Raw genomic sequence first — 19,301 nt, forward strand, 5'->3', positions numbered from 1 at the left:
CCGGGCCCTCCCATATCAATTACTAATTAATAAGCTATTCTACAGGCTTGCCTACAGCCCGGTCTATTGAGGTATTATTGAGAGATTTTTCTCAATTGGGGCTTCCACCTTTCCAATGACTCTTGTTTGTGTCAAGGTGACATAAAACTAATCAGCACAACAGAACCCATATCAGCTTGACACACAAACACATCACAATTAAGCCACAACCTTTTCTTTATTATTCATGCCCAAGGTATCACATTAACAGAAACATCACAGTAGGAAATACTCTAATTTTTTAAAGTCCCACAGTCTTTAAAAACTCATACAACTAAAATTCAGTCTCTTTAAAATAGCCAGTCTTTTTTTAAAATCCAGTCTTATAAAATTCAAAGTCTCTCAACTGTGAGTTCCTATCAAATCAAAAATAAATTAAATGCTTTCTTATTTCAAGAGAGAAGAACCGGGGTAGAGTAATACTCTCAACAAAGCAAAACCAAACTCCAGAAGCATAGACAACACTATGCCCAATTATCTGGAATTCACTCATGATCATCTGGACTCCTTCAAGGGGGTTGGGTCACTTCTCTGGATCTGTCCTTTGAAGCACACACAACTTGTCTTCTAGGCTCTGGCTGGCTCCACTCCACGACTGCTGCTGCCCTAGGTGATCATACCATGGTATTAGCATCTCCAAAACGCACCTGGGCTACACTTTCACCAACAGCCTTTCATGGGCTCTCTTCATAGCGCCAAGCCTCAGCTTTTCTCCATGACCCCTTCATGCCTTCAAAACTTGAATAAATTTTACACTACTGATCTGGGCTACCAGCACAAGGTACGACATTAGCTTCCGCTAGATCATAGCTTATGTATGCTCTCAGGAAACACTTCCCAACAGATTCCACCCAAATGATGTTGGTCTCTTATTAATTACCACTAATTTCTCAGCTCCACCTGAACAGTGTCAATTGTCCCAGTAAAGCAAAGGTTTAACTTCAGTGGTGCTGGCCTCTTGTTAAATAACCAGAACCCAGAACCACATTTACACAAATGGTCTGGTAGAGTCTTTATTTCCCTCTGAAATTTCACAAGCCGGGCCTTCATTTTCTGCACTGTTCTCAATATTCTTATCCTCCAAACTGCTACAGAACAACCTTTTAAGCTCTCAGCTCTGGACTTTCTAGTCCAAAGTTCCAAAGCCTTTCTACAATTTTCCTAAAAACATGACTAGTGGCACAATCCTGGTACTAGTTCATCACAATTTAGGTTACTATTGCTTTGACAAAATACCATGACCAAGACCTGGATGGAGGTGGGGGTTCCTTGGACTTCCCACAGGGCAGGGAACCCTGATTGCTCTTTGGGCTGACGAGGGAGGGGGACTTGATTGTGGGAGGGGAAGGGAATTGGGTGGTGGGGAAGAGACAGAAATCTTTAATAAATAAATAAATTTATAAAAAAACAAAAACAAAAGCAAACTGGGGAGTACACAGTTCATTTGGCTTATCCTTCCATACCACTGTTCATCATTGGAGGAATTCAAGACAGGAACTCAAGCAGTAATCTGGAAGCAGCAGCTGTCTAGGTTAAGGGTCTAATTTGCTATAAAATTTTGGGGATTATAATTACACCATTTCTCCTTTCTCTTTCCTCTCTCCAAACCATCTCATTGACTATTCCCAGCTTTCTAAGTCAGTCTTTTCTTCTACTAAAGAAGTTATTGAATGCATATATTTATATACACCGATGTTCCTAGATATAATCTTCTCGGTCTATATAATGTTCCTTGTATGTATGACTTCAGGGCTGACCACTTGACACAGGACAACAAATTGATGTGCTCCTCCCTGAGGAAGGCCACCTCTCCTGCTTCCAGCTTTTGTCAGTTGCCTACAGTTCTTGGGTCAGGTTGAGGATTGTGAACTTTTCTTCATCCAGTTTGGCATGTCCGTTCCTGTTATCCTTGTTCATCTACCTTAGGGCAGTCATGCTGGTGATACTTTATGGGTGTGCAGTCTGATGCTACTAGGAGACACAGTCTCCCAGCACACCCCCTGGTCCTCTGGCTTTTACAATCTCAATGCCTCCTCTCTCAAGTCCCCTGAGTCCTAGGTGTGGGAGTTGCCCTGTGTATGTACACATTCATACTAGGCCCTACAACTAACTCTACATTTTGATTGGTTGTGTTTTTCTGTAGTGGTTCCTGTCTGTTGCAAAGAAAGAAAACTTCTTTTCAGAAACTTTCCATTCTTTTTTTGTTTCTGTCTATCAAGGACTGGTAGTTGCAAATTTTCCTCAAACTTCAAAAATGTTGAGGTGTTTTTCTTTCTGGGTTGGTTCTTAATGACCTTCTCTACTCGAAGGATGCCAGTCTGGGCTCACATCTTGATAGGTGTAAGGTCATTGTGATAGTTTCGGGCAAGAATACAGACAAATAAAAAGAAATAGATCAGTGTCCAGTTGCTTCTCCTCAGTTGGCTTGTGTGCATGAAAAGCACTACCATCCAGCCATGGTACTAACACAAACCCAGGAATTCCTTCCTGTGCAAACTGCATTGCTCATCTTTGTCTTATATCTGATTCATATAATATTTTATCATTCCCTGTAGCAAACAGGTCTTATCCATGGAGCTGTCTCTAAGTGCCATGACATCTCATGGGAAAATAAGGTCTTCTGTGTGCTAAGCCAGCTCCCAGATAATCCCATCCTTCACACAAAAAATATACTCCAGAAAGAAAAAAAAACAATATTTTAGCATATTTTCCCAGTCTGTGGAGTTTGATGTTGCTTGGTGGCATCAGGGATCAAAAGTAAGGCCTGATCTAAGCTTGGTGTGTCATCTACTGCCAAGCCTTTTAGTGAGATATCCAATGCTACCTGATGGGAACAAAAGAGATACACCCAAATAAGAACAGTTATGTCAGGCTTAGTCCTGACTGTGGACACCCTATTCTGTGTTTAAATGGGATAGACTTCCACTTGCTTTTGCCTTGAAAATTTCATATATCAATAATCTAGTGGATCAACATATAAGTATACAACTTGATGGAAACATGAGATATGTGTGCAAAGTTTATAATTCACTTCCTATTAACATCCGACAGGTGTAAGCAAATCCTCATTTCACAGCACACCTATATCAAGACAATTTGAGGCTCATATCTGCAGCACTTAGCTTGCTTGAAGAAATCTTGACAACACTTAACCAGGGGGAGGTGGTTGGATTCCAGTCATGATGACATCATGGTTTGGAATATAAGCTTTAAGCTAAAATTGGGTAAACTCTTAAAAATGCTGACTTCTGGACACTAGGCAGGCAGAGACTGTGTGAAGGAGCCTCCAGCAGACAGCAGTAACCTATGATCTGCTGGCAGGAAGGAACTAAGAAAATCAAAGGATTATTTTTGTAAAGAAAAGTTAGTTAAATCTCTTCAGAGCCTCTATCCCCCAAAATCTATTTATAGATAGGTTTTGATTAACGAGTTGCATTTATTTATTATTATTATATAGCTACTTTATTGAGAATATTTATCTAAACCTCTAGCCTATTGAACCAGAATATACAGAACTACACATCAGTGTATTTTAATATATTTTCTAGGTATAATATTCAAGGATGAGTTACTCAATAAGCAAAGGTAATTTCCTAATAATTTTAGTTAATAAACAAGTAAGATATTTTCTACCTTTTTTTCCCCCAAGATTTTGCCTTTCATAAACAAACTATCGTGTCTGACAGATTGCATTTTACTTGAAGACCAAGTATGGTGCAACAAAGTTTTCAGTTTGTGTTAAATACATCTTCAGAGCATTGTTGTCGCTTCCTTTCTCTTTACTCAGGTCCAACAAATTCTCCCGGGCAGACTCTGTAGCCTTGTCCTGTTTCAGACCAAAGTCATTAATCATTTAAATACAGATCTCTCTTGCACATTGTTGTCGATACAAATTGACAAGTTGTTAAAGTCATTGATGCATATCTTGGATGACACAGGGTCAAAGCTAACTTCTACCTATCCTGCACAGCTCCAATCCCATATCCTCCTCCTGTCCTTACCACAGTTCTGATAGTGTTACTGGGACCATCCATGTACTTGTGCGCATAGCAAATGAAAACTAACATTTCTACATGCACCAATGAGTGTATCAGCATACAGTTCACCACCTGCCATTAATTATCTGATTTGGCTTGTGTTGTGAAAAAAAGCAAATTTTCAAGAAATAGGGCACTGAACTTCTTTTCCAAAGAAATGGTAATCTTTAGTTTGCTGACATTACTTTGGTAGTCTAGATAATTCAAAATTTCCACCAATTTATTCTGAATTATGTAGTTCATCATCAACTAAGTACAAATATGTTTAACAGATATTTTTGTATTAAATTGGCAAATTAACCCATAGCAGTGCCTTCGTTGTTCTGTGAACCGAACCTACATGTGCGTGGGGGAGGGGTGGAGAAGCCTAAGGAGATTGTTGAGAATAAAAACTCACAGACAACATGGGGAATTCAAAATCACTTTATCTAAAAAAATTTTAAGTGACTATACATAGCAAAGACTTCTAAGATTCAGGCATGGTTTCCTGGATGTTATAAAAAGCATTTCATTCGTGTACCTCTGCCCCGCTCACAACCATATTTTGACATTACTGAAGGTATGAAGAGATCTTCAAATGAATTTGTGTTTGTTATAAATTTGTTTCTTTCCATTTTGCAAAGCACACTAAGGGGTTATTCATACTACCAAACCCCTAATGAGTTTTCATGGGCAGGCTATGTGACTATTTAGGCCTTTTGTAAATGGAGTTTCTTGTCAATTTTGTTAAATTTATCCCTTTACAATATAGACTTATCACAGTAATTCTTACAGAATGCCAGCTGTTGAAAGGAAAGAGTTCCTGGTCTTTGCAAAACTGTTGATTTTCTAATATAAGCTGTTGATGGTTTTTATATTAAACTCCCCTGTATGATAGAACCCATAAGAAAATTTTGCTTCTTTCTGCAGGTCCTAAGTTAAAAGTGCCCACTTCTAAACATTGCATCTTTTGTACTTTAATGTTGACATGCTTCCCTGTCATGTGATCAGAGGGAGGCAGATTAATTGGGAGTCCTCACTGGAAATCCCCTCGCTACCTTTTCTCCTCTCCTCTGCAGTTGATGGCAAAGTTAATTCTCCTTGGTTTTGTCACGCTCTGACACGCACATTGCCAGCCATAGTAAGCTTTAAGAGTGCGAAAAAGATGCAGCGATGTCCATCAAAGTCTTCAGGCTATGTTTTTTAAACTTTGGTTTGACCTGATGTGCCGTTCAAAAAGAGCATCAAAAGGTTTTGGGTTTATTTTTTTTTCTAAACAGAAAGGTTCAATATGTCCTGAGGCTATCGGTTTTGAGTTAAACTGGGTGAAGTAGAAATATTTTACTCATCAGCTTTGCAGTCACAGAGTTTGCTCCAGCTAGAACAAAACTGCTGAGGCATTTAGAGAAAATTAACCCCCCATCCTGGCGGCCAGATGTGACTGGTCTCTGACGAGTGCACATGAGTGGGCTGAAAAGTCAAGAGACTGTGAAATTCCTGTCAGGTCCGTACAGTGCGGAACGGGCCATTGGCTGCTTTCTATATTTTCCCCCATCATTCTTCTTGAACAGTGCCATTAATTTCCTCTCCTCCCCTGACTTGTGTTTTTTTCCCTCCCTGTCGCCTTTAGCTCTGTCAGCTGCAAGAAAAGCTGGACAATCAATGGCAAGAATACTTCAGACTGGTGATCCTTTTTAACCAGAACCGGCTGGCCAAGTTCCAGGGGCAATCCCAGGACAGCATTCAGAAAATATTAGTGGTGCAGGTAGGTGACTGCAGCGAAAGAGGCGAGATTATTCTGATCTACACTGGAAAGCAAATGACGGGGTGTGTGATGAAGCATTGAAACCATATCCCATTAGAGTTTTATAAATTTTTAACCTCTTTGATAGACTAGGGCTGCATGAAGGATGAATTCAGCAAGTGAAAACATATACCACATGCCATGCATACTTTGAGGGAATAGGGAGATGGGACTGACTTATCGCAAACCTTAGAGAGAGTTTTTACACATACATGCTATTAAAACTGTGTTTGCTAGCCTCCAAGCTTTGTGAGCCCCATTCTGCCTTGTGTTGGGGGAGGGGTCATTCCACACAGTGTGTCTTCTTCAATCATTCTCCGCCCTCTTTGAGACAGAATCTCTCACTGAAATGCCATCTGGAGCGCTGTCTGGGAGAGACTGACTTGTATTCTCCTGGTGCGCGCCCCCCCCCCCTGCCGCAAGAACAATGTTTTAGGCACATGCTATTATTGTGTTTCACCAAGAATTTTTTATATAAATGCTGGAGATCCAAACTCAGGCCCTCATGCCTGCATACTAAGTGCTTTTCCAACACCATTTTGCTTTCAAAAATGTTCATCGTAATTTTCTGGGAATACTTCAGTGCCAAGTGTGCTTTGTTAAAAGGATGGGTCTTGTGTTTGTCCTGTTTCCCTGGTATTGTTTTCCTTCTATTTGGTTCACACTTCTAAGTGTATATGGCAGTGACTCTATTTGAAAACTATGACAATTGGTCCTAGAATGTGACTGCACTTCCAGATACATGTGACATTTTGCTGCTTGTGTCTGAATCTGGACAAGCATTTAATGACCCATTGGTTTTTTTTACGAGTCTGCAAGGCTTGAGAAACCCCTGCTGGTCATGTGAAGACTCTTGGTAGGGATGTTACTCAAGGTTGTTCCAAGCCAATGCTTTGCCATTTGAGATGTCATAAAGTGTGTTAAACATGGTGTCCCAAAGGAAAACACATGTTATTTTATTTTAAGAAGAAACAAAAGAACACAAGATGACCTGTCCCCTTTAACACAGAGCAGCAATGTGGTCCTTAGAATCATGGTTGTCAGGAAGTGGCATGGTCAGTGACAAACACTGGACCCCAAACACATGTGCTTTATGCTGCTTTGACTACAAGAAAAAAAAATTCAAGGAATTTCCACAATTACTAAGCAATTTCAAATTCCCTTTTTTCCTGGTGTCTGTTTCTAGCATTTCCCATGCTTTCCATACTGGTTTGATTAAGAATGAGTTATAGAAAAACTGAAATAAAGTGGAAGAAATTAAAGTGTTGTTAGGTATAGAAAAGCTCAATGGAAATTCATGTGCAAATGGCTGTTACATTGGTTTAGAATTCAGAAGCATTTGTTTTCATTTCAAAAAAAACCCTTTAACATACAGCATATTAAGAGAGAGAAAGAAACTAAATAATTGAATATCATTTGAAATCAAACATGCAGGTGACTGCTCATCCTACTTCTCTCCCAGGTTCTGATGGTTTAGGGTGTTCCAATGACTTAGCGTTGTAGAGAAATCCCAAATTTCTCCCTAAATATTTATGTTCTTATAAATCCTACAAATTGCAAATTCTCGCTGTGAATTATGATGTGTTTTCAAAGACTGATAATGTCATTCGAATATCTGAAAGATGAGTGCTTACCCATAACCTTCAAACAATCTTTGTTCTTATTTAATACTGGCAACACACCCTTCTGTTTTTTGAGGACACTGACTCTGGGTTGTCTGTGTTTGTAGCAATAAGTAATCCGGAAGTGAAGGGATAGCTTGGGACAAGGAAGGAAACTCGGGTGGTATCTAGAGACACAGCAGGGAGCTTGGCTTTGGTTTAGTGTATTTGTGAGGGAGTGGGGGTAGTGGCTGCATTTTTTTTCTCTACAATAGATGCCTTCATTTTAGAATGTTTGAATGCTAACTTTCCTTAAAAATGAAGCTACAACGTCTAAAATCATGCCACAAACATATGCCAAGAAAGCATATGATTGTCCTGTGCATATCAGACTTAAACTGGATAATGTAGTAGATGCCACTCTCCAGGACCCCCTTCCTACCAGCCTTCCCAACCCCAACACTCTCCATGGCTGCCCCTTTGGTCTGTTCCCGTTCCTTCTCCTTCTCTCCTACTTACACCCTCCCTTCTTCTACAATGTACTTCTTGCTTGCCCCTTAAGGAACACCTGACTCAGTCAGTGTAACAGTCTTCCAAGTCCAACCCTACTGGCTTCTGCCAGGTCACTAACCTTCACTGACCTTGGTCACCAGCACTATTCTCTACACAACACTTTAACACTTCAGTTGCGGACTCTCCATGCTTGCCATTGCACCTTCCTTTCTAGATGTTTCTAGGATCCCCCAGCGCTTACTGTATCAGCGACAAGAGCAACATTTTTCCTCAGATATTTTAGGAGAACGGTATTAAGTTGTCCACATTTGACAGTGCTGAATAAGCCTGGCTTCACTTATTACGTCCATCTAGCAAGCCATGATGGACACTTAGTACATTTGCGGAGGAGCCTCTGGCTGTCGGAAATTACATCTGATTCAACAGCACAAACATCGCTTAACGTCCCATGCACTAACTTTCCATTTTCAGAGAACTTAATCTCAGGGTTATGTCGGGGAATCGAAATGGTCTCTATTTCTAAATGATTATGAAGATGATGCTGTAAGATACTAGTGAACTACTGAGCAAAATTTATCTGCTGAACCTTTTGAAAAACTAATTGATGGTAAATAAATACAACACAATGCACATGTTAAAGAGAAAAGACGACCTTTGGTTCATCCTCAGGCAATGGCAGAAAACCAGGAGGATTGAATAAGCTTTTGAATTATATGACCAAGCAGAAGCCAGGAAGATTAATGATAACCAGAATAAAGTACTGGTATATTTGACTTTGTAGCCTTGTATATTCATTTAAAACTCTAATTATATTGGTTGACCATGGTTTAATAGAACTCAAAGTGGACATCTACAAAGCAAGAGCAAGTCCCAAGTCTAACACCATGTTTTTGACTAAGTAGACACACTTTCTGCATAGTCTTGGCTGCAAGTGTGTGAAACAATACTGAGTCCCATCATTTCATTTTTTCCTGCAATTTGTTTTCTTTCTTGTTTTTAATCCACATGATCCTGTAGCAGCGTGGAAAACCTCTTACACATCTCATTTAGCAAATAGTCTGAGCACTGATCAATCACTCAAAAGACAGAGCTGCAGCCAACACATGCAAATGTGATCTCGGACTACATAAGCAGGAGTGCATTTTTCTGGAAGGATCAATTCCATCATACTTTTTTGTTAGGCATGGCACATGTACAGTAGTTTATTCAACATAGAAAACATAGTTACGGAGCTATATCAACACTGTTGAGAGAATCGGTAATAAGAAGGATGGGGGAAGAAACATGGATTGAAAATCACAGAGCAAACTGGATTGAAAGGTAAGCATCTAAGGACCGAAATACAAGGTTACCATATGGTTTGCTGATCTCTCAAAGCCGGCAACAGGACCAAAGGGTGGGAAAGATTAGCGAGCCGCTTTGTGCCCAATAGGAATACATTTTCTGTCAAGCATGCCCTGCTTTACCCAACCAGGCAGACACACTCAGGTGGAAAAGGCAAGGGGATATTGCAGACTTTTAGTGGGAATGAATGTTTTGAAACTCAGTTCAGGGCACCTGCTCCTCCTACAATGTCCCTTTGGTATATCAACACCCCTTTGCCCACCAGTATGCCAGCTTTTTCAAATTGAAATCATGTCTTCCTTGTTCATCTTTTTCAACATAAACTAATTATGACTCTCAAAACACCATAAACAGAATAATTTTGAGCTTGTAAATTGATTAGAATTGAATGACATAAGCTTTAAGCCTTCCTTCCAGTTCCCAGTGCCTATGATCTTACATTCATAAATAGAAATATGGGATATATAGATATATATATATATATATCCCATATATAGAAATATATAGAAAATTGGGATATATATACATATATATTTGTGTGTATATATATGTATATATATGTATATATATATATCCCAATACACACAGAGAGAAAAAGAGGGGGGAACCAAATCACTTAGCTACATGATATAACAGAATACCTCTGTGGAATCTTTTTGAAATAATAGAAATTGTGAAACCACATGCATCACAGATTTAAAATATGAATAGATGTATTACACTTGAGTGTTGACAAATTGAGAAAATCTCATTTGACAATTTTAGGTAGTAATATAAATGATATTCTAATATAGCTACAATAATTTAAGAATATTTTCTGAGTATAGAAATAGTTATCACCGCTAAGCTATCTGAGAGAAAGCAGTACCATAAATTTTGAATAATTCAAAGGGTAAGGAGGAAGGAGAAGTATAGAAAATGGAAAATATAGATAAACATTTAATGATTAGATGACTATAAACAGTTTCACAAGGCATTTTGATGTTACAGATTTGCAACTTAGTCATGAAGGCAAAGACTGTTTTATTTAGAAGTTATATATTTAAAGCAAATGGAATCCAAACAAAAAACACTTAAAGCTCACAAGACCCCACTCTTGATGAGAAGCTGCAGGCAGTCAATGAGAGAGAGAGAGAGAGAGAGAGAGAGAGAGAGAGAGAGAGAGAGAGAGAGAAAGGGGTGAGAGGTTAGTCCTCTCTACACTCAGCAACACTAATGGGCACTGTAGCTTTCATAAATATATATGTGCACCAATAATTATGGAAGAAGAGGTTATGAACTCGAGAAGAAATAAAAGAGACTTAAGAGGAGTTGAAGGAGAGGAAAAGGAAGGTGGAAATGATGTAAATATAATTAATAGTAGTATTCATATATGAAATTCTCAAAAGAAGTATAAAATTTTTATTGTAATCTAAGAAGTAAAGACTGAGACAAAAGTATTATGTTCAAATTTGTGTTTCTTACGGATAAAAAAATCTATTAAAACATATTAATAACAAACTTCAGGATATGTAAAATAACGTGTGGTTGTAATCCAAATAAAAATAAATGAATCCACAATCAAAATAGGGACTATTTATGAATTCTATAATTTTTATTTAGTATATTTTGAGAATTTTATGCATGAGTACAACATTTCCCTCCTCTTTGTCTTCACCTCAAACTCCTCCTATCACCCAATCTTTATATTCATGACATCTTCTTTAGTAATTATGGTTACAAAAATAGTTCCAAGTTTTTGGTTGTAAGCCTAAACTTGAACTGCTGAAGCTTCTTTACAGTCCAAGGGGAACAAGAGTCACAAAATCAACTAACCAGGGCTCATAGGAGCATACAAAGACTGAAGCAAAATTCAGCAAGTCTGCCTGAGTCTGAGATAGGTCCTTGCATACATGAAGAATATATATATATATATATATTTTCTGTCATACATTACATTGTATCCATATATATAACATATTGTAATATATATGGTTTTTAAAAGGATTACCAGTTAACCTTAGAAAACAGAACAGAAAGTGACACAAGGAAAGCTCTCAGTGACAACATCACTGTTACTATCAATAAAAAATACTAACATTCTTTCTTCAAAAAAAATATATCGTGTATTGAATGCAAGGATTCAACTTTAGAAAATATATTCATGTAATTTAATACAAACAGTAGTCAAAAGAAGGAACTTTTTATTCAATGTACATTAAGCAGTAATTATTAAGGGCAACTATGTTTATCTAATAGTAAAGCAACAAAATAACATATAGCAAAATTCCTCCAGTTTCGTATGTTTTATAAAATAATAAATGAGATAGAAACAGTGTATAAAAAAGGCAAAAACTATCATTATCATCATTATGATGTTTCTCTTACTAAGAGAAAGAATAGGCATTGGCATATTTTAAGATTTATATATCTTTATTTTATGTGTGTGAGTGCTTTGCCTCACGTATGTAAGTGAGCATATGAATCTATGAACTGCAGAGGACAGGAATGGGTATCAGATTCATTACAAGTGAGGTTTCAGATGGGGGTGAGCTGTCATGTTGGTGCTGGGAACTGAACCTAGGTATTCTGCAACAGCAGCCAGTGTTCTTAGCTGCTGAACCATCTATCCACCAGGAAGCATTAGAACTAATAAGACAGTTATTTAGCATGTCAACCTGAAATACAAAGCTCCTAAGAGTAAGCAAAGGAAATGACAGCTCAAAAGTCCATAAGTTTAAATCAAATCCTACTCAAATTCTAACAAGATTTTTCAGTGAGGCTTTAGGTGATTATAAATAAGTCCTCAAGAGTAGCTTTGACACTTTGTAAGAAAAACAAAATGTGTTGAGTTGACATTGAAAATTTATACCACTCTGTAGCAAAACAAATCAAAGGATATATTTATTAAATTAGAGGAACCCATCGATGCAAAGGGCCTGTAAAACATAATGCAATAATTGGTAAACTTCTTTCATTGAACAGTAAAACCAGAAATACAATTATAACATCTCTGCCTTTATATAGAGAGAGGTCATGGTCAATATTATATAAATGTATCCTATGTGTCTCAATAAAACTTTATTTACAAATGGGAATGATTCTAAGAACTCAGGGAAAAACCTCACATGTGTTTGGACATTTAAATATAGATTATTCACTTGCTAGCTGAGGTATAAAGTAAATTCCCCAAACATAAAAAACAATGTATTTTATAAGATAAAGAATACTGGTCTATCTCCAAACTGCATAAAAGATGAAAAAAATGTATGATGCTTATTTGAAATTGTTAATTGTGTGTGTGTGTGTGTATACACACACATAATATATACACACACATAATATATACACACACATATGGTCCTTAGCTGCCATGTGAGTGTACTGGAAACTGGACCTGTAGTAATTAGAGTCATCGAATAACTAGCATTCAAAATATCTGCTAAAATATATATAAGGGAGCTAGAGAGTTGGCTCAGCAGTAAAAAGGATTTCTTTTAAAAAGCACAAAATATATATCCCAATAGGAAAATGAGCACATTTCAGAAGATATTGCTAAATGGCATATGTGAAGCAAATGCCCAATAGAAAGGCACTTGATTACACAACTTTAATCCTGGTACTCAGAAGACAAAGGAAAGCAGATCTGGCCAACCTGGTCTACAGAGCAAGTTCCATGACAGCCAAGCTTAGACAGTGAAAGGAACCACTGAAAACAGAAAGCTGGTAAAGATGTCATTGAACAAGGGGGTCATATTTCAGTCCCAACAAAGAGCTGAACTTGACTGCTTCAGCCACGTGGTTCTGGAATCAAGAATATAAGAAAGGGGATATGGAATCTCCCTCTGTGACTAAGGAAAGCTGTCGAGGCCGGGCATTATGCCAGGGGTATCCCTGCTTGCAGGCCTAGAGAGGCCATTGTGAAAAATTATGAAGATGAGGCCTGGATTGCTTTGGAGACTCCAAGACGTTGGAGATGCCTGAGCTATGGGACCTGCCCACGAAAGCTGCTAACAGGGACCGGAACCAGCCCAAGATAAAAAAGTGTGTTGCAGTCAATAAAGCTGAAAGGAGTTTGAGATCTGAAGAGCATTTTGAGATCAGACATGGAAATGCAGACTTTGGAATTTGCCCAGCTGGTTTTTGGTCTTGCTTTGGTCCAGTATTTCCTTACTATTCTCCCTTTCCTCTGTCTTAGAATAAGAAGGCATATCTAGTGCCATTATATGCTGGAAGCATGTGATTTGCTTTTTTATTTTGATTTTACAGGGAATTACAGTTAAGAGACTGCATGAATTTCAGAGGAGATTTTGAACTTTAGACTTTTAAATAAGTTTGAAAGTGTTATAGATTATGGAGATTTCTGAAGTTGGACTGAATGTATTTTTGCATTATGATATGGCTACAAATCATTGGGGGGGTAGGGAGTAGGACGTGTTGGTTTAAAGAAAATGGCCCCCTAAAGGAGTGGCCTTGTTGGAGGATGTGTGTCACTATAGGGGTGGGCTTTCGGGTTTCCTTTGCTCAAGCTGTGCTCAGTGTGTCACACAGTATACGCCCTGTTACCTGCAGATCAAGATGAAGAACTCTCAGTTCCTTCTACAGCACCATGTCTGCATGCTGCCATGACCCTCAGTGATGACAATGAACTAAACTTCTAAATCTATAAGCCACCCTAAATAAATGTTTTCCTTTATTAAAGAAGTGGCTAAAAATAAAAAAATAGTTTTTTCCAATCTTAAAACCTTCACATTTTTGAAGAGATATTGACAAGTGGTGATAAAAGTTCAGAGAAGTAAACTTTCATATTTTATCAAGAATTTCATTTTTTCCATTACCAAAATGCAAACTGTGCATCCTTCTATTTAAATTTTTACTAGAGAAATGTCTTCAGTTTTCCACAAAAAAAAGTATATTCTGAGTTTGTTCTTAACAGTACTGTTACTGATGGCTAAAAACAATATGAACATAATGTAAATGTCCATCAACATGAGAGGAGATACATTAGAGAATGTTTGGCAAAATATGTCTGGCTGTGATGGTTAATCTCCTTTGTAAACTTGACAGAATTAGGATTGCTGTAGGGACACATTCATGACAGAATGTCTAGACTATGGTAATTAAGGTGAGAGAACCCACCCTAATAATTGGCTGTGCCATCGCCTAGGCTAGAGGCCTGAGCTGGATAAAGGTAGGAAGTGAGCCCCACTACCCATTACTCTGCTTCCAGGCTGCACAGGCAGGTGACCAGCTGCCTCACGGTCCTGTCATCATGCCGGTATCCCTTAAACTGCAAGGTTTTCTCGTTAGAGTTTATGTAAGTAAGTATTTCAAATATAAGTACTATTTTAAAGCTCCTTTTCTGTGTAGAGCTGAGAGTTCTGACAATTTCTCTGAATAACCCAGTTTGAGTTTTGCATAGGTAAGCAGTGAGGCTGTGGATTGATTGTTAGGTTAGTACCATCAGGACCCGGCTAGTGAGATGACTCTGTTGGTGAAGTGCTTGCCATACAACCGTGGCAGACCAGAGTGCCCAGACACCATTGGGTGGGAGGGTCAGTGGGAGAAGCCAGGCCACACTTGTAGTCCCCAGAGTTGGAGAGACAGGCATTAGTAACTTTCAGGCCAGTGAGATATTCTGTGTTTAAAAAAGAAGAAAAAAGTATCCAAAGTTAGCTTCTGGCCTTAGCACACATACACATACACCCGCACACATAAGCAAAAACACACTAAGTGTGTCTCTCACGGTCAACATAACTCATGAAATGAAGTATATAAGCCCTGTACTAGTAAGCAACTTGCCACCATAACTCCAACCCTTCTCTTTTATGTCTCATATTGATACTATTATAAAGCAGTTCTGAATGTGCAACTAATTCTTGCCAAAGACTTTCCAACTATTCATGAACCTATTTGTACCTTACAATATTTTCACATTTACAAGCTTACAAAGCAAGAGTTGGTGATATAATGCTTGCTTGGCATATATGAGGCCCTGGGTCCCACCCTCAGTGCTGTGCATTAATTAACTAATTAATTAATTAATAAAGTCTTGCAACTCCACGTTTCACAAAACACTTCAAGCTCCTGGGAATTCAGGAAATTCCATCTAGGTACACAACACTGCTGGTCATATAACATAATGAAAGAAACGCTTGGCTGAGTTCAATTCCTTTGACTCCTTCTGCAGCTTTTAAAGTATGCACAAACATATAAACAGAGAGAATTAAACAAATGCTCTTAGTTAAAACAGTAAAATGATTGAGTCACACGTTAGCCAAATACCTTCCTTTGGCTGTAAAATCAGCATTCTGTTCTCATCACAAACTGATTATTGCCAACAAACAAATACCTATTGCTGAAAAATCACTTCAGATTCAGAAAATGGTGTCTGAAAGGGATTTTAGCTCATTTCTTCATACTCCTACCTTTAGGACTTACTATCTCATTATCATTCCCTGGCAAAATTATGCCTCTAGAATGTTATTTTGATTGATGTTGGGGGAGTGAATTACCATGACATACCGAAGCACTGAATTTACTCCCTTCTTACTGAATGCAAGGATGATACACACAATACTTATTGTCCTGGATCTTTAGCCATTCGAAGCTAAGTTGAGAAATATCAGGTCCTTCCAATGTGCCTCTTAGGGACTGTCTTGTGAAAGGCATTTTAGTATACACTGAGGGGTCCCTAAATGCAAGGGACAACCTCCATCCACAAAGAGATGTGATCTCCTAAAGAAGGCTGGAACATCCCATTGTTTAAGTAAAACTAAAAGCAAAAAGATTTCAGTCTAAGAAGGGAAGAGAGCTTTTCTCAAAGAAATAATTCCTAAACTATATCTTAAATGTTGAAGGAACCAGCTCCGTAGGATATTACGGAATAATTAGTTACAAGGTTAAGAGTAATCAAGTGTGGGCAATAACTGTTATGGTTGGCTAGAAACCAGGAGAGCTACTTAGGTCTGAATTCAGAAGAGTATCTTTGTCAAAGGTGAAATTTGGACAAAATTTCTAGAAGTAGTTGAATATAAAAGGAAGAAAAACACAGTATGAAGGGAAGTAAGTAAATTTAAACACCAGGGACTTAAAGTGCTAGTGTTATACAGTTAAAATTTACTTGTTATTTTGTTTTTAAGGAAGTCCTCATGTAGTCCTTATAATGTGTCTTATTCTCAGTACTTTGTGCACTTTAATTAATATCATTGTCAAAGAACTGTATGACATATTGTCATGGTAAACATATATTATTGGAAAGAAAACCAAATCACAAACAGGTAGAGCATGCTGTCCAGCATCAATGTGTAATAGCGGAGGAAGGTGTTGAATCCAGGTGTCCTTGTCATTGGAGACCAGCTCACAGCTACACAGTACTGGAAATTTTCTCTGTATTGTTGAGATTTCATTGTGTCAGAGGAAGACAATGAGAAACGAGAGATTAAGTCATCAACAAAGGGACAGCACTGGCTATTTGAGTTTGACATTCCAGGAGAATACCATATTTACTCAGCAATCAGTAATCATTCATGACCGTCCATCTCTCAAATCATAATACCATTTGCTTCTCAGGCATTCTCATAGTAGTAATACAGTTCGATTCATCATCTACTAAGGGGGCACAATTAAATCTTTAAAATGTATAAAAATTGATGTGGTCATTGAGTTAAAATATTAATTGCAGATCACATTAATTCAAAATCTCCCCATCCAAAAGATATATACATAAAACTCACATTCATTTATATTATAATCAACTCCTGGAAACCAAAGATAAAAGAAACAATCATAGAACCAATTCCACAGCGTACAAAATTAAAAACTAATTTTAACACTGCGTCAGAAGGAATAATGGCCAGATGACACTAGACTACCTCGAAGGGGCTAGCTGAACAAACAGGAAGCAAGAGCAGCCATCTCTAACAGAAAGCATCCTTTAAAACTGGTCCAGGAAAAAAAATGGTTACATTGTCAATTTTCTGTATTCAAAAGATCTGCCTGTGACATTTTTCTTTATATAATTTTAAATTTTCTTGCAAATGTTTAAGTAAATTATTCTTGACAACAGTTATGAATTTTTTACTGTTTTCATTGAGTTATAAATGTTGGTATGTATCTTTCTCCCAATCATATTCACATTTCCTGCAATTGTTGTCTAAAAGTAGAGCAAACCTCAATAAATGACTTTTAAAAACAGCCAAAAATCTGGGAAGAAAACTAAAATCTAAACCTGAAGAAAGTAGAGAGGTCAAATACAACAACAACAAAAAAAAAGAGCAAACACTTTTAAATTTTAATTTATTTAAATACTAAAGCTCCCAGCATGGTTTAGGATTTGTAGCATCTATCTATGAATGCAGCATAAATGGCAACTGTAGCATGAAGCATGGAAGGAGAGGTAGAGGTGTTCTGGTCTGCTTCTTAAATTTGATATGAAATAGTATGATGTTACCTTGACAGAATCTCAGTGACACAAACTGAGTCTTATTGTAATCCCCATACCCAAAATAGAAAAAGCAAAAGTACCAATAGAAAAACTAGCAAAGAATACTGAAAAGTATTTGATTAACCTACAAGAAAAAAGAAAAAAAAACAAATTGACTCAAAATATTAGTCAAATTTGGTGAAAATAAAAAAACAGTGACCCTAAACCCAAATGTACTAAATTTATATTAAATATAGATAGAATAAGAACTCCAATTGAAAAATAGATGTAGTCACAATAGAAAGTCATTAAGTTTTGTAATGTCTATAATGACATATGTGAAAATTCTTGAAAATTAAAGAATAGAAAAAAATCATGCTATCAACACAAAGCATAATAAAAGTAGATGGAAATAAACATGTCACAACTGTAAATAATGTCAGGAATAAATAGGGTCTCCCCCTAAATAGAAGGAATTAGTTAAATAACAACTATCCATAACAACCCTGAATATGTATGCATCTAATAAAAAGGTTTAAAATATATAGTCTATAAGCTAAGAAAGCTTAAAGGATCTCATTTACGGAGTGATATCCCAATGTTTGCCTCTCTGTAATAAACAGAACATGAAAATTTTTAAAACCTCAAACCCTGAAATATTTGAAGGACTCCATCAGTAAATGGATTGACCTAACAGTTGTGAAGGATACCCCACCCAAAGATAGCTAGAAATGTGTCTGCTGTGGTACACATGGGGCATTTCAAAGTGCAATGTGCTAGGCCATAACACGACTCTCTAAACGTGTTAGATAGTCAGGATAGTAACGGATATTCTTTGTCACAATGTAAAGATTAAAAATAAATAAGAGATATTTGAAGGGAAATCCCCTAAATAATGTAGGTCACTTCTGAGAATTAATTATGAGAGAAATCATATGAAATCAGATGATATTTTTAACAAAATTAAGACAGCCCAGGTAAGATGAACCTTATATGGTGAAACTGGAAGTTCATATTGGGTAAAGTCATTAGTTTGCTGAGTGTGGATATGATGGTCTCTGTGAGCAGAGCCTTGGATAGAGAAAAGTGCAAAATGAGGTTAGGGGAATGATCAAGGCCATGTCACCAGTGGGTCCCCCTGAAGAAATATCTCCATTGCTTAATTAATACCTAATTTAGCAATTGGCATTGAGGAACCAAGAGAGGCCCTGGGAATATCCTGGGTACATAAGGAAATTAAGCTCTTGATTGCTAGTGTAACCCAGCCTAATTTATCCTTTATATGCTGACTCTGATGTTAAATTCTCCCATCAATTTACTGGTGTTTCTCTTCAGCCCATGAAACAACACATTCTTGTTTCCTATTCCATCTCAGAGTGCCTTCATTCTCCTTCAATTCTATGGTGCAATTCTTAGATTCTTCTTAACTACCTTTGCCATTGAACTTAGGAATCTAACATCTCTCCGGACAGTAGAATTGTTTTATCTGGCAACATCTAGAGTGCCTGTGCGTAACGATGATAGATCCGCATCTCCCATTTGAAGATAGATGATGCAATAGTGTAATTCCGATGTTGATA

The 19,301-nt window shown here is 37.5% G+C and overlaps 1 protein-coding gene across 1 annotated transcript in view; it reads left to right on the forward strand.

The window, feature by feature from the left end:
* The window catches only part of Ccdc178 (coiled-coil domain containing 178), a 349,165-nt gene that overhangs the window by 308,016 nt on the left and 21,848 nt on the right, over positions 1–19,301 (forward strand). Inside the window, exon 20 of the mRNA XM_075971135.1 lies at positions 5,686–5,820. Coding sequence (XP_075827250.1) covers positions 5,686–5,820 — 135 coding nt within the window. The remainder of the gene's footprint in view (positions 1–5,685; positions 5,821–19,301) is intronic.

This window comes from Microtus pennsylvanicus, chromosome 4, assembly GCF_037038515.1.
Source record: "Microtus pennsylvanicus isolate mMicPen1 chromosome 4, mMicPen1.hap1, whole genome shotgun sequence".
Lineage (NCBI taxonomy): Eukaryota > Metazoa > Chordata > Mammalia > Rodentia > Cricetidae > Microtus > Microtus pennsylvanicus.